This window comes from Eurytemora carolleeae, unplaced genomic scaffold (assembly GCF_000591075.1).
Source record: "Eurytemora carolleeae unplaced genomic scaffold, Eaff_2.0 scaffold454, whole genome shotgun sequence".
NCBI classification, from domain to species: Eukaryota; Metazoa; Arthropoda; class Copepoda; order Calanoida; family Temoridae; genus Eurytemora; species Eurytemora carolleeae.
Genome location: NW_019396451.1, coordinates 118,171 through 131,109, shown reverse-complemented (window position 1 = coordinate 131,109; position 12,939 = coordinate 118,171). Strand labels below are relative to the sequence as shown.

At 30.6% G+C, this 12,939-nt stretch overlaps 1 protein-coding gene across 5 annotated transcripts in view; it reads left to right on the top strand.

Moving 5' to 3' along the window:
- LOC111703540 (uncharacterized) overlaps positions 1-12,939 on the top strand; it is a 53,685-nt gene that overhangs the window by 1,549 nt on the left and 39,197 nt on the right. The window contains exons 1-5 of one of the 5 annotated variants that reach the window (XM_023475502.1): positions 3,594-3,870; positions 4,681-4,844; positions 5,315-5,402; positions 5,623-5,690; positions 5,769-5,774. In XM_023475502.1, coding sequence (XP_023331270.1) covers positions 4,687-4,844; positions 5,315-5,402; positions 5,623-5,690; positions 5,769-5,774 — 320 coding nt within the window. In that variant the 5' untranslated portion in view covers positions 3,594-3,870; positions 4,681-4,686. Of the gene's footprint in view, positions 1-90; positions 353-3,590; positions 3,871-4,680; positions 4,845-5,314; positions 5,403-5,622; positions 5,697-5,768; positions 5,775-12,939 lie in introns of those variants that run through there. The other 4 variants (XM_023475500.1, XM_023475501.1, XM_023475503.1 and 1 more) reach the window with 4 other exon arrangements.

Here is a 12,939-nt window from a genome sequence, read left to right as displayed (position 1 = left end):
TTTCTAATCTCTATATCTTTGCAACTCTATGTTGTAAACCTTAGATATAACAAAATTTGAATTATGTTAGATAAAATAAACTATGTTTGAAATATCAAAAGTGAATGCCATTAGTTTACAAAGAAATAGAGAATAGAAAAATTTTTTTAGTTTGTGACAAAAACTCAATTCCTTTAGGAACTCACGTTAATAACTATATTTAAGCAAGTTACAGATGTCAGAAAGGCTCGGTTACATTTACCATAATATGTTTGCCATGCATAAGTAACACTTACCATATGGTTGCATAGGATTGGGTAAAATTCTGTTACCGAAATGGAGGCCTTCGAAAATTAACGGATATTAAAAAACGGTAAAAATCATTAATTTTTACATCACTAACAAAACGGTTAGCCGTTTTTGAAAAAAACATTAATGCTTAAAAATGTTAGCTAAACATCTAAAAACAGTAAATTTCGTTATTTTAAAATTAAAATCACATGAATTTTTTTTTGTTAAAAAATTTAACGCATTTTCATGTTTTTAAATGTCATCTTCTGTGTTTATAAACCGTTAAGAATTTGTTTCGCCGTTAATACCGTTAATTCTGTAATATACCATAAATAGCTGTGCAGTTAAGTATTTTTTTTAACTGTTTACTCTAGATGTATGTCTGCTTCGTAAAAATACAAAAATTATGGCAAATCATTATGGCAAGTGTAATTATGGCAATCTTTTTTATTGAAAAAAATATTATGGCAAATGAAACTGAGCTGTGAGAAGTTCAATACTTGTGTATGAGAATCTTGGGATCAGGGATTGATCTCATTAGTCAACAAACATCCCCTGCATAAATAGCTTTGATATCAGGATTATGCAATGCATTGATCGTTTAAATCAAATTTTCTTTATCTTGTTACCATTCCTTTTTATCTACATAGTAAACTAGCTAAAGTGCCCGGCGTTGCCCGTGGAATTTTGAAAAATCGAATTTTTGAAAAAAAATCTGTTTCGACTATGTATCCCACAGTGTACCCATGGGTTTCCTCTAAAAATTTAAATTCGGTCCACCCGTACTTTTGGCCTGTAGCTACAGCCAACATATATATTATATATATGAGCGAAGAGCTTTATAATATAGATAAAGATCGACTTAATAACATATTGTGACAGAATTGTGTAGCAACATACATGACCCCTGCGGGAAAAGTTAATGGAATATTGATGGTAAATTTGAAAGATTTTGCCATGGAAAAAAAGTCGACATTAATAATTTTATAAAATGTACCAATTCATACAAATTTCTTAAATTTGAAAGATTTATATGAAAATTAAGAACTTGCAAAGCTACAACTGTTATTAAAAAAGCCTGGTAATATTTAAAGATTGCTGGCAACAAATAAAAATAATGTAAAATATATTTCTTGTAACATAAAATGTGAAGTGAAGTGATAACATAGACATTAGAAATCAACATATTTTTTCAGTAAAATTCGAAATTTTAAATTTATTTTCTAAGTGTTTTTTTTATTACCGCGGACACTTTATCGCATATATATATGTCACTTTTTTCTGTATTTGTATAAAACCCGAGGCAGATTTTAAATTATTTACACATAAAACTAGCGCACCACTGCTGGGAGTTGCAGGCCATGGTTTTGTTCGACAAACTTTTACTCGGCTGTCTCTAGGATACAGGTTTCAGTTTGAACTCATGAATAAATTATTATTCGGTCCATTCGTTCAGTAAGTTTGAAGAATTGCGGAAGGATATAATATAGCAGGATATAATATAGCAGGATATAATAAAACAGGATATAATAAAACAGGATTTAATTAAACAGGATACAATTAACAGGATATATTAAAACAGGACATATTAGAACAGGATATAATATAACAGGATACAATATAAAAGGATATAATAAAACAGTATATAATAAAACAGGATATATTAAAACAGGATATAATAAAACAGTATATAAAAAAGCAGGATATAATAAAACATGATATAATATAACAGGATACAATATAAAAGGATATAATAAAACAGTATATAATAAAACAGGATTTAATTAAACAGGATATATTAAAACAGAATATAATAAAATAGGATATAATAAAACAGGATATAATAAAACAGGATATAACAAAACAGAATATACTAAAACAGGATAAAATAAAACAGGATATAATAAAACAGGATATAATAAAACAGGATATAATAAAACAGGATTTAATTAAACAGGATACAATTAACAGGATTTATTAAAACAGGACATATTAGAACAGGATATAATAAAACAGGATATAATATAACAGGATACAATATAAAAGGATATAATAAAACAGTATATAATAAAACAGGATATATTAAAACAGGATATAATAAAACAGGATATAATAAAACAGGATATAATAAAACAGGATATAATATAACAGGATACAATGTAAAAGGATATAATAAAACAGTATATAATAAAACAGGATTTAATTAAACAGGATATATTAAAACAGAATATAATAAAATAGGATATAATAAAACAGGATATAATAAAACAGGATATAACAAAACAGAATATACTAAAACAGGATAAAATAAAACAGGATATAATAAAACAGGACATAATATAACAGGATACAATGTAAAAAGATATAATAAAACAGTATATAATAAAACAGGATATAATAAAGCAGGATATATTAAAACAGAATATAATAAAACAGGATATAATAAAACAGGATATAATAAAACAGGATATAACAAAACAGAATATACTAAAACAGGATAAAATAAAACAGGAAATAATAAAACACGATATAATAAAAAAGAGGATATAATATAACATGATATAATAAAACAGGATATAATATAACAGGATATAATATAACAGGATATAATAAAACAAGATAAAATAAAACAGAATATACTAAAACAGGATAAAATAAAACAGGAAATAATAAAACACGATATTATATAACAGGATATAATAAAACATGATATAATATAACAGGATATAATAAAACATGATATAATATAACAGGATATAATATAACAGGATATAATAAAACAGGATATAATAAAACAGGATATAATTAAACAGGATATGATAAAACAGGATATAATAAAACAGCATATACTTAAGCAGGATAAATAAAACAGGAAATAATAAAACAGAACATACTTGAGCAGTATAAAATAAAACAGAATATAATAAAACAGGATAAAATAAAACAGGAAATAATAAAACAGGAGATAATAAAACAGGATATAATAAAACCAGTATATAATAACGCTGCAGCTTAATTAAAAATTCTAAAACTAAATAGACTTATTGATCCTGTGCAATTTATTTAAAATGCAAAGGTTTTTAAGTGTTAGAAATGAGAATGATAGAAACCATTTATTTACGTAAGGAAAGAGTAGTCGCATGAAAATATTGTAATATTTCTTTATTCGAAATGAGTTTAACAAATTCTTACCCAGAACACAAAAGTTGATTTTGACACGACTTTTACTAAAATTTTTAAGTCGACTTAAACTTGTAATTAGTTGTTCCAAAACTGGACTTTTAACGAAGTTTTTTTTCGATTTTGACGATTTCTTTTTAAACTTTAATGCCAAATTTGTTTACCCATTTGGACGAGATTTTCTCTAGTTTTGAATGAGATTTTGGCAGCTTTAGGATAATTTTTTTGGAACATTTGACCCTAATGTTAAATTGGAGCTTCTCAAGGCTAGATAAGAGCATGAAAGATAAAAATCCTAACGAGGAAACCGCATTTTACACCTTTCATGCTCTGTCAAAAAAAACAGGATAATTATCTTGTGTTAAGGCTTTTTTCAGGTTAAAATGAAAACAGCAAAGTATTTAACAAGGAAAGAATAAGGTATATTATAAATGACTAATTTGAGTGCGGGGTAACTTTTCCCATTGCAATAATGGACCCAATGGATGTTTCAATTGCACAAATTTTTTCCTTGATTAAATACAAAAAAAATATTTGTACTAAGTAATTCTATGATAAAAATAGATTAGGCTTGTTAAGCCCTTTATAGAAACTTTTTAAATTTCTTGATTTAGCAAAGCATTTGTGAACATCGCTATAATTCATATATTTAATTTGGTCAGATTGGAGAATTCCAACCCAATTATCATGGTTTATATTATTCAAACTACCCCTTATCTTAATGTATTAAGTTGTAATCACAGTCCCTTGACCATGGCATTTCAAATATGCAAAGAATTTTGCAAAATTTTAAATAACCTGATTTTTAATCAAGAAAAACTAAAAATGTGCAAATTTCCTTTGACAGGTTGTTTGCAAACATTTTGCAATTTTTTTTCGCAAAACTTGTGCAATTCGTTTCCTTATGTCAAAGGCTTTCCAAAAAGCTAAATTTTATCAAAATCTGACAAGTGGAAGTGGGTCAAAACAAAGATTTAGTTTGTTACAGGAAAAAGCAGTCATTCAGGCAGTGTGCCTGAGGACTCAGGCAGTTAGTATTAAAGCCCGGTTTTAGGCCTAAAGGGGGCATTGGGTATGTAGGAAAAGTCAGCAAATTTCAACAGCCTCAGACCAATACTTTGAGTTATGTAAAAATTGACCCCCCCCCCCCTCAGCAGGAATAGGGTTGAATTTAGTAAATTAGTTTACATTCAAGTGGTTTTATGCATTTTGATATGTTGTTTCTTCTAGTGTACAATGACGGGTTGTACAGCAAGACTGCTCTGTCTAGTACAGGCGGGGCAGTGTCCGGAAACTAGTTTGACCAGTTTACTGCTCCTGCTGCTGCTAGCTGGGCAGGCGCTGGCGGGTAACTTCTACTTCTCCCCATGGGAGGCTGGGTACAGGAAAGACAGGTAAAGTTGAACTAAATACATATTATGAAAGTATAAAGTTTGATTCATAAGATAAGGTGAAGCATTAGAAACATTATTTTTCATGTTAAAAAAAAATTGTTGAAATACATTTTATTTGTATAAATACTTTGCACCATTAAGAAATATAGCGAAAATATTAATATTTCTTTCTTACATATATCGAAAGAGTTTTTTGAGTAAATAACATTTCTATGAATATCATTTAAATGTTTTACAATCACACTATGTTTTGAGATGGTAAAAACGTTGAACAAAAAAGTTTACGCTTCAGGGTGAATTCAATGAACAGTGAAAACTTCGATTTATGTTCGACATAGGCAAAAATATTTGTAGGGCAGGAGCTATAGATATTTGTGCCGGTGAAAAAGAAAGTATTTTTCCTTTAACATCATGACTGAAGTTTTGCTGGTAATAAAAAATATCATTTCCCTGACATTGATCATTTTAAGATTGTTGGATGATTGGTACGATATGGACTACCTTGGATCCCCAGCCTTGACGGTCAACCTCTCCATGAGATCTTTAGATTATCTTCTGGTAATGCTTATAATGGTTTTTTATTGATAATAACGCAATGTTGCTGGTCATGAATGGTCTGAATATTATCATTTGCTTTTTTTCTGGAAACTTTGGAATTTTTAAATTGTGGTCTGCATTTTTTCTGCCATAAAAATTGAATTATCAAATGAATAAATTTTTATTAAATGTTTCTTGAAAAAAGTGTTTTTTTTTAAAATGCAAAAAGTAATAAATGTAGGAAATGGAATTGATGGGTTCAGGGCCTGTAGGATATTCCAAATCAAAGAGAAAATGTAGACCTGTCTGGTCCAGGTAAAATGTAGACCTGTCTGGTCCAGGTAAAATGTAGACCTGTCTGGTCCAGGTAAAATGTAGACCTGTCTGGTCCAGGTAAAATATTTTCCTAAATTTCAATACCACAATTATGCTCTTAATCATGGCAATGGTAAAATATTCCATAAAAAATTCGACATTCTTCTTGATGCAAAATGGAAAAACAGATTCTTATTATGAGAAAATTTAATGAAATTCCACGTATAGAGGGTTGTTAATAGTTTTAAAACGATCGTTTTACAATAGTTTTTTGTTTAGTTTTCCAATCATTTTCAAAAACGATCGTTTTTTAAAACGACCCACTCGTTTTGAACTTTAGAAAACGAATAACAAGCGTTTTTGAAAGCGATGGTTTTTAAAAAACGATTTGCGACATTATTACTTTTTTAAAAACGATCGTTTTGTTTTCGATTTTTCGATGTCGTTTTCATAACGAAACTACTAATAGTTCTAATAGTTTTATAACTTTGCTAATTATCTGAGAGAATGCCGCCATAAAGTTTAAAAGTTAAAGTTTTAAATGAAAAAACTATTTGCACTTTTATAAACCTAATTCAAGTGAATTTTATTCATTTCAGAAAGTTTAAAATCTAACAGTTTATTCAGGAGAAAATATTTTACACAAAAAAAAACATTATAATCTTTATGTTGATTTTTGAACTACGTCAATTAATTTCTGAAGTCTGGTTTTTCGATTTATCATAAATATGGGAAATACAGTATTACCTGTATCGGATAAGGTTTTAAAAACGACCTACAAATTTCTAATCTAACAATCTGAAGGCGGAATTTAGGATTTAGGGATGTAATTAATTATTAGACAAAAAAATATTCATTAACAGTTTCAGGAACAAAGTATTTACATTAAACTATAACTAAATAAATTTTGCTCAGTCTTCTTTGAAGTTTTATCTATTTTGGGTAACCCTGTTACTACTAATTTTTTCTAGAAACTGAACTTTGCAATCTGCAAAAAAATGTATTTGTCCACTTCATCTTGCCTTGCATCAATTACCACAGTCTCAACATTGAAACTGTTCCTGACAGATACCCTTAGCGAAATAGTGCAGATTTCTCTGCTAGGCTTCATGGCTCCAAGGTGTTTACTTAGCTAGAATCTAACCAAATGATATTATCAGGTTCCAATGTCTACAAGAGACATTTCTAAAACCTCAGTGATTATGCCTTTTGGCCTGTTTAAGTGGCTAAGGATGCTTTTTAGTCTAAGGAAAAGTGGAAGTACCTCCAAAAGTATGATGAATCAGATCTACCAGGGCCCTTCATACTGTCTTGTGTTTGTTGATCTGGCGTCCTTATATCCAGCCCTGACCTTGGTACTCATGATCCAATATGTTGAAGGGTCCTTGATCTCCGCCTCCGTGGTCTCAGCATCAACCCTGAAAAAGTGCATGTTTTCAGATTCATTGCATGTTTTCTCTGTATGAGAGTCTCTGGATCAGGTTGTTTTCCACTAGTTAAAAATACAGAGATCATCTCTGCTTTCCCCCATCCTACATAAAAGCAAGGTCTACAGTGTTTCCTGTGAATTCTTAATTTCTCCAGAAGGTTCATCAAGGGTGCAGCCAACCTCCCGCATCTTCTGACTTAAATTCTCAAGGGTAAACCTACAGCTCTGACCTGGAACCTGGAGATGAACCAGTCCTTTGCAGCCGCCAAATTTCTCCTAGTGCATGTACCAACACTTGTTCATCCTGACCCTGCCGCCTGGGTTTCTTTGTCTTTTGATGCCTCCAGTTCTCAAGTTGGAACAGTCCTGCAGCAAGAGGTATCCAGCTCCTGGGCCCCTATGGCGTTCTTCTCAAAGAAGTTATCTGCCTCAGAATCCAGATACTCCTTCTTTAACTGAAATCTGTTCACTGCCTACTCCTGTCTCCGCCGTTTTTGAATCATGTTAGAAGATAAACAGTTTATATTGTTCAACAACAACAAACCTATAGCATTTGCACTCCAAAGTATTCCTCCGTAAAGACAGGTTCCAAGTCTGACTCCATGTTGAATAGGCTTAAACCAGTTTTCTCTGATCAACCTGTAGTTTCTTGACAGCCTCTCTTAATATGGAAGACATCCTTCAGCTCTAGCTTCGTTTACACCGGCTCCTGCACTCTGGCAACGTTGACTCCCCCTCTCCCATACCTCTACAGAGAGCCAAGGAGGATTCTCTCCATAGCATTCTCCTTCCCTACTAGTTTATTGGAGTGCAGTTTGGGATAAGCATAAACTGCTTCATCAAGCTCATTATATCAATGCTGGGGGGACCCCACTGGAGGACAGCAAATATCGTCTTCCAGACCAGAAGTTATGAGAACCAAACAAAATATATTTCTATAGTTTTAATTAGTCATGTTGTAACTTAGATCTCAATATATATTGTTTGTTTCTTAAAATTTTTTTTTATCAAACTTTTGAATAGAATAAAATAAATATGTCACCATTGATAGCATAATTCTTCCTACACCCAGATAAAGGAAGAATAATTTTCCAGTACCAAAAATATTTCGCATCATGCAAATATTTTTCAATATTTCTTAACCTAAAAAGTAGACCATGGAAAGAATTTTAATGTGCAAAGAATCTAAAATTCATTTTTTTACTAACCCTCCATATAGTAATACATTTCTAAAAGACTGGGTAGAACAAATAAATAATTTAACTTCACATGACCCTGTATTCTTTCTTGTTTTGATAACTGTCATATCATTCATTTTCCTCTAAATATCATTTACTTTGCAAAACAAAATTCTGGATTCAAAAGGGGGGAAAATTCTCTATAGAAAGGATACTCCCCTGAGTTTAAAATAAATAATTTTTTCCCCTGGAGAAAAAATCCAGCTGAATTAAATGAAAAATATGTTTATTTGTTGCTATCTAAAAATGAAGTATAAAACAGTGTGACGTTGCCTTTCTATAGATGTTTAATTATTTATTGGGTTCTACGTAGGACATTTACCTGATTTATTAGAATTTATATGAAGTGTGTAATTCATACTAATTCCTACTTACAAGCTTGCAATTTGTCCAAACCATGTCCAAAGTTAAACAGCGGGTCTATACAATTAGAAACATGATTTATTATCTAAAATTGCTATTTATTCTGATAATTTCAAGTCATAAAAATGGAAATTAAATGCAATGCATTTGTAAAAATTCTGTCTAATCTATCTTTGCAAATTGGAAATAGGCCTGTATTTTAATGGACTACTACTATTGAGGTTCTTTATTTTCACAGAAATTTTCGTTAAATTTCAAAAAAGATTTTGGATAAAATCTAATAGTGTTCAAAACAACACGACTAGAATAATAACCATTTATTTAAATTTGATAAACTAGGATTTTAGGCTGCTTCGCGCCCATCTTATTTTCAAGAAATTAATTTTTTTTTTCAAAATTAAAAACCTTTAAAACACATTTTTTTAAATTTTTATCATTCATAAACCTTTCCTGTGGTCACGTGATGTCCCACAAAAAATTTGGGCCCGATTGGTTCAGCCGTTTTGACGTTTATTGGTTACAAAAAAAACAGACAAACAAACAGACAAGCCAAATTTATATATAGATTAGATGTACAAAATACAATGCAATTCATATATTTGCAGTAAATAACAGAGAGGTCCATTAATCTGTGGTATGGGAACACAATTTAAGTTAGGATTTAACCCTATCTCTGCTGGGGTACTTGAAAACCAGGATATGCTGGGGGGGGTCAATTTGACCCCCCCCCTCCCCCCCCCCAGCAGGAATAGGGTTAAAATAGTCCAAAGAACACTAACTACAACATTTGGAGTTTGGTAAAAAGTCGTCTTCCTTTTCCTTCATTTTTATGGGTCTAACGGTCTTAAATCATATTATCGTTTCTTGACATAACAATTAGGCAAACTAGATAACAAATAAGAAGTGAACATTTAGAACATCAAAACACGTAAAAACCATGTAAAAGTGTCTGTCTTTGAAGTAAGTTTTAAGCCAAACAATAAAAAGGTTATTTTCGTTCATAAACGATTAAAACATTAATTGAATCAACCGTTAATTAGCAGAAACTTGTCATTGAGAAACAGAACCAACTTTTTCATATTTAGAATTCACATCAAAAGGTGATTGCGGCAATTAATATTTTCTTTAAATAAATAAAATCTATGATTTTAACGAAAATGAGAATTTTTCAACAAAATTTTACCAACATTTGTTCTTGAAATTTGGGTAAAATTCTGCAAAAATTTGTTATCGAAAACTTGAATTTCGACAAATGTTTAAATTTCTTTTTAAATTTTCTCAAGATATATTGTGAAATTTTGTTAAAATTTAGTTAATTTTGTGAAAATGGGTTATCAAATTTTGCGAAATTGATCAAAATTTTCGCTTTCGAACCCCATTTTTGAATATCTAATTGAAATTTTGCCTCAGAGATTGAGCAGAAATTTGGAAACTCTAATTATACCGCTTCATTGTTTTGTAATATAATATTGAAAATATTGCAAACACTTTGTGTTTGAGTTACGTTGTTCTTAAATATTCATGATTAATAGAACATATTGAATTCTAAATTAACATTAATAATTTATGCATGGTAAGTATGTGCAATTTAAAATGAATTTTATGTATGGAAAAACTGAGGTATATATGTAACATTACACAGGGTTTTCCACAAAGAATAAGACTTTAGAGGTCTTTTATCATCTTCTGAGTCGTTTTTGGCAAGCTTTATAACTCTACATTACCCGGATTTAAACCTACAAAACGTATTGTTTCATCCTGACTAATATTCAGGAAGAGTACTTCAACGGCCACTGACATTTTTTTTAATGTCATGTTAAAAATATTTTCTGGAAATATACTGAATTTAGTTCGATGCCAACTTTGAATAGCGTTAAACATTATATAAGTAATGGCTGAATATTAGTCCAGAAAACTGTTATTAAACATTTTAATGGTGAATTTTATTGGGGTCATTTGAAAATTGAATATGATTGAATATACAACCGACTTTAAAGGACGATTTTTTACCCGCTAGGTGTCTCTGCTCTTGATGCTTCTAGGGAAGAGATTCCCTAGCAACAATTAACAAAATTATCGTTTAAAATACATTGGTTATGAAACTAGTGAACATATTATCAAATATTAACTATATACTAATGTGTTGAAAAAAATCGATGATTATAGGCTGTAATATCTGAACAATTTTTTTTGAATTAACTAGATCAGAGTTGAATATTGCTTTTTGCTTTCTGAATTTGCATGGACGCTACGTCCTTTTAAATGTGTCTTTTTAAACAATTATCTCCTTATAGACGTGCAATAAATAAGAAGTAAGATTCGTAGCAATCACCATCGAATATTTTCCCATTTAAGCTTATACCCCCTTTTATTTTTCGCGAACACTCCCTTTAAATATCCCTTATAGACCTGCTGTGAAAAGATATTTGTTTTTATTTTGTAATTTATTACTGAAACTTAATGACGTATAAGGAGCAGTTTCTAAAAATATGGTGACGACGGGACAGGGTTAAAATTGGAAAAATTTGACACTACAATCAAACATTAATCAACCCGTATAATAATTCATCAGTGCAAAATTGTGGTCAATGCATTGTACAATTATTGCCAATTCAATAAAAAGTATATCAAGTTGAGAATTAAAATGTCAGTTATTTATAGATTAGAAGTGAAATATTATGATTGATCTACATTCTGAATGTTTGATTATATGTTATTTGTAAAATTGAAGTAGGAACATGTTATTGAGACTTGTTTCATTGTATGTTTTGTCATATTAAACACATTGGACATTAACCTTAAGTATGTCATTTTTCCGAAATACATTTTCAATCAAACAAAGATTTTCATTTAAAGTAATTCTGTACTTTTAGTTTTTTGACCATATCCAGATTGGGCTTATACCTTTTTTATTTTTTTTGCCCCCCCCTCCCAACCTGGACTTGTTTTGTTCACCATAAAAATACCAAACATCAATAATCACAGCATCATTAAAAATTATATTTTTACTAATAAACGAAATTTCTTCTGAATTGTTTAGATAGAATTTACTCAATCTCAATCTACATATTCACCAACTCTTTTAAGCTACAATTTTCTGGGATTTGCTTGCACAAACATTTCAATAATTTTTTCAGTAGAGAGCTCAGGCAGCCTTTTAGGGTGTAAAGCTTTAAGTGCAAGATCGTTAAGTCTGCTCTCCGTCATAGTACATCTTGTGTAATGAAGTATTCTCTTAAGATTGAAGGCTAAAACTTTTCTCTCCTTGTATTAACAGTGAATTCAGACAAATCCTTAGTCTTTGTCATTGTCATGTGTTACTTTTTAAACGTAGTTTCCTTTTAATTTTGTATTTTCCAGGGGGGGGCAGTGCCCCGCCTGGAACTCTCAGGGGGGGCACTGTGCCTGGCCTGATGAAGGGAAATGCCAGCAGATGTAATATTAAAAGAGCCTCCCTCATGGGTGCCCCCTCTCAGCCTCTCAGGGGGGGGGCACGCGTAGAGGGGGCGGGGGGCGCGGCCTCCCCCCTCGTACAACCCTGATCTTACAACTAGGGTTTCCTATCAAAATAGTGCAATAGTTGCGCAAAGATTTTCTTATGTTTCTAGTAGAATTTGCACAAAATTTCGATATAATTTTGCATTGATGCGCAAGAGGTATTTCACGCAAATTGTGAAGAAAATCTTGTTTTTTCACATTTAGTTACTCCTGCTAGCTCGTTATTTCGCTATTTTGAGCTAATACATTAAATTTCGAGAAAAAATTCTAGGAAATGAATATATCCAAAATTAAACCAATTAGAGCCCCCCTACACTCCAGCCCACACTCACCCGCACCTTTGGCAGTGGCCTTACTTCTAATGTTATGAGTAAGTTACTATTTAAGATAGGTAACAATCAAACAGACATTCAAACAAGAGAAATGTATACATAAATATATATATTAATACATAGATGAACATATAGTCCCCTCTTTAACATTTTTTTCTAAACATATTTAACATAACACATTTTTAATTTGGAAAGTAACCAACATTTTTAACGTGTCAAACTATAGAAAATGATAATAATGAAATGTTTGCTCATGAATTAAATACTGCAACTATGGAAGTTATTTTTTACTAATACTAATTCACATCATACTGTAGAAAAATTCAAATCTTTAATATATTTGAGCAATATGCTATAAAACAAATAATTGTATTAATTTTTTT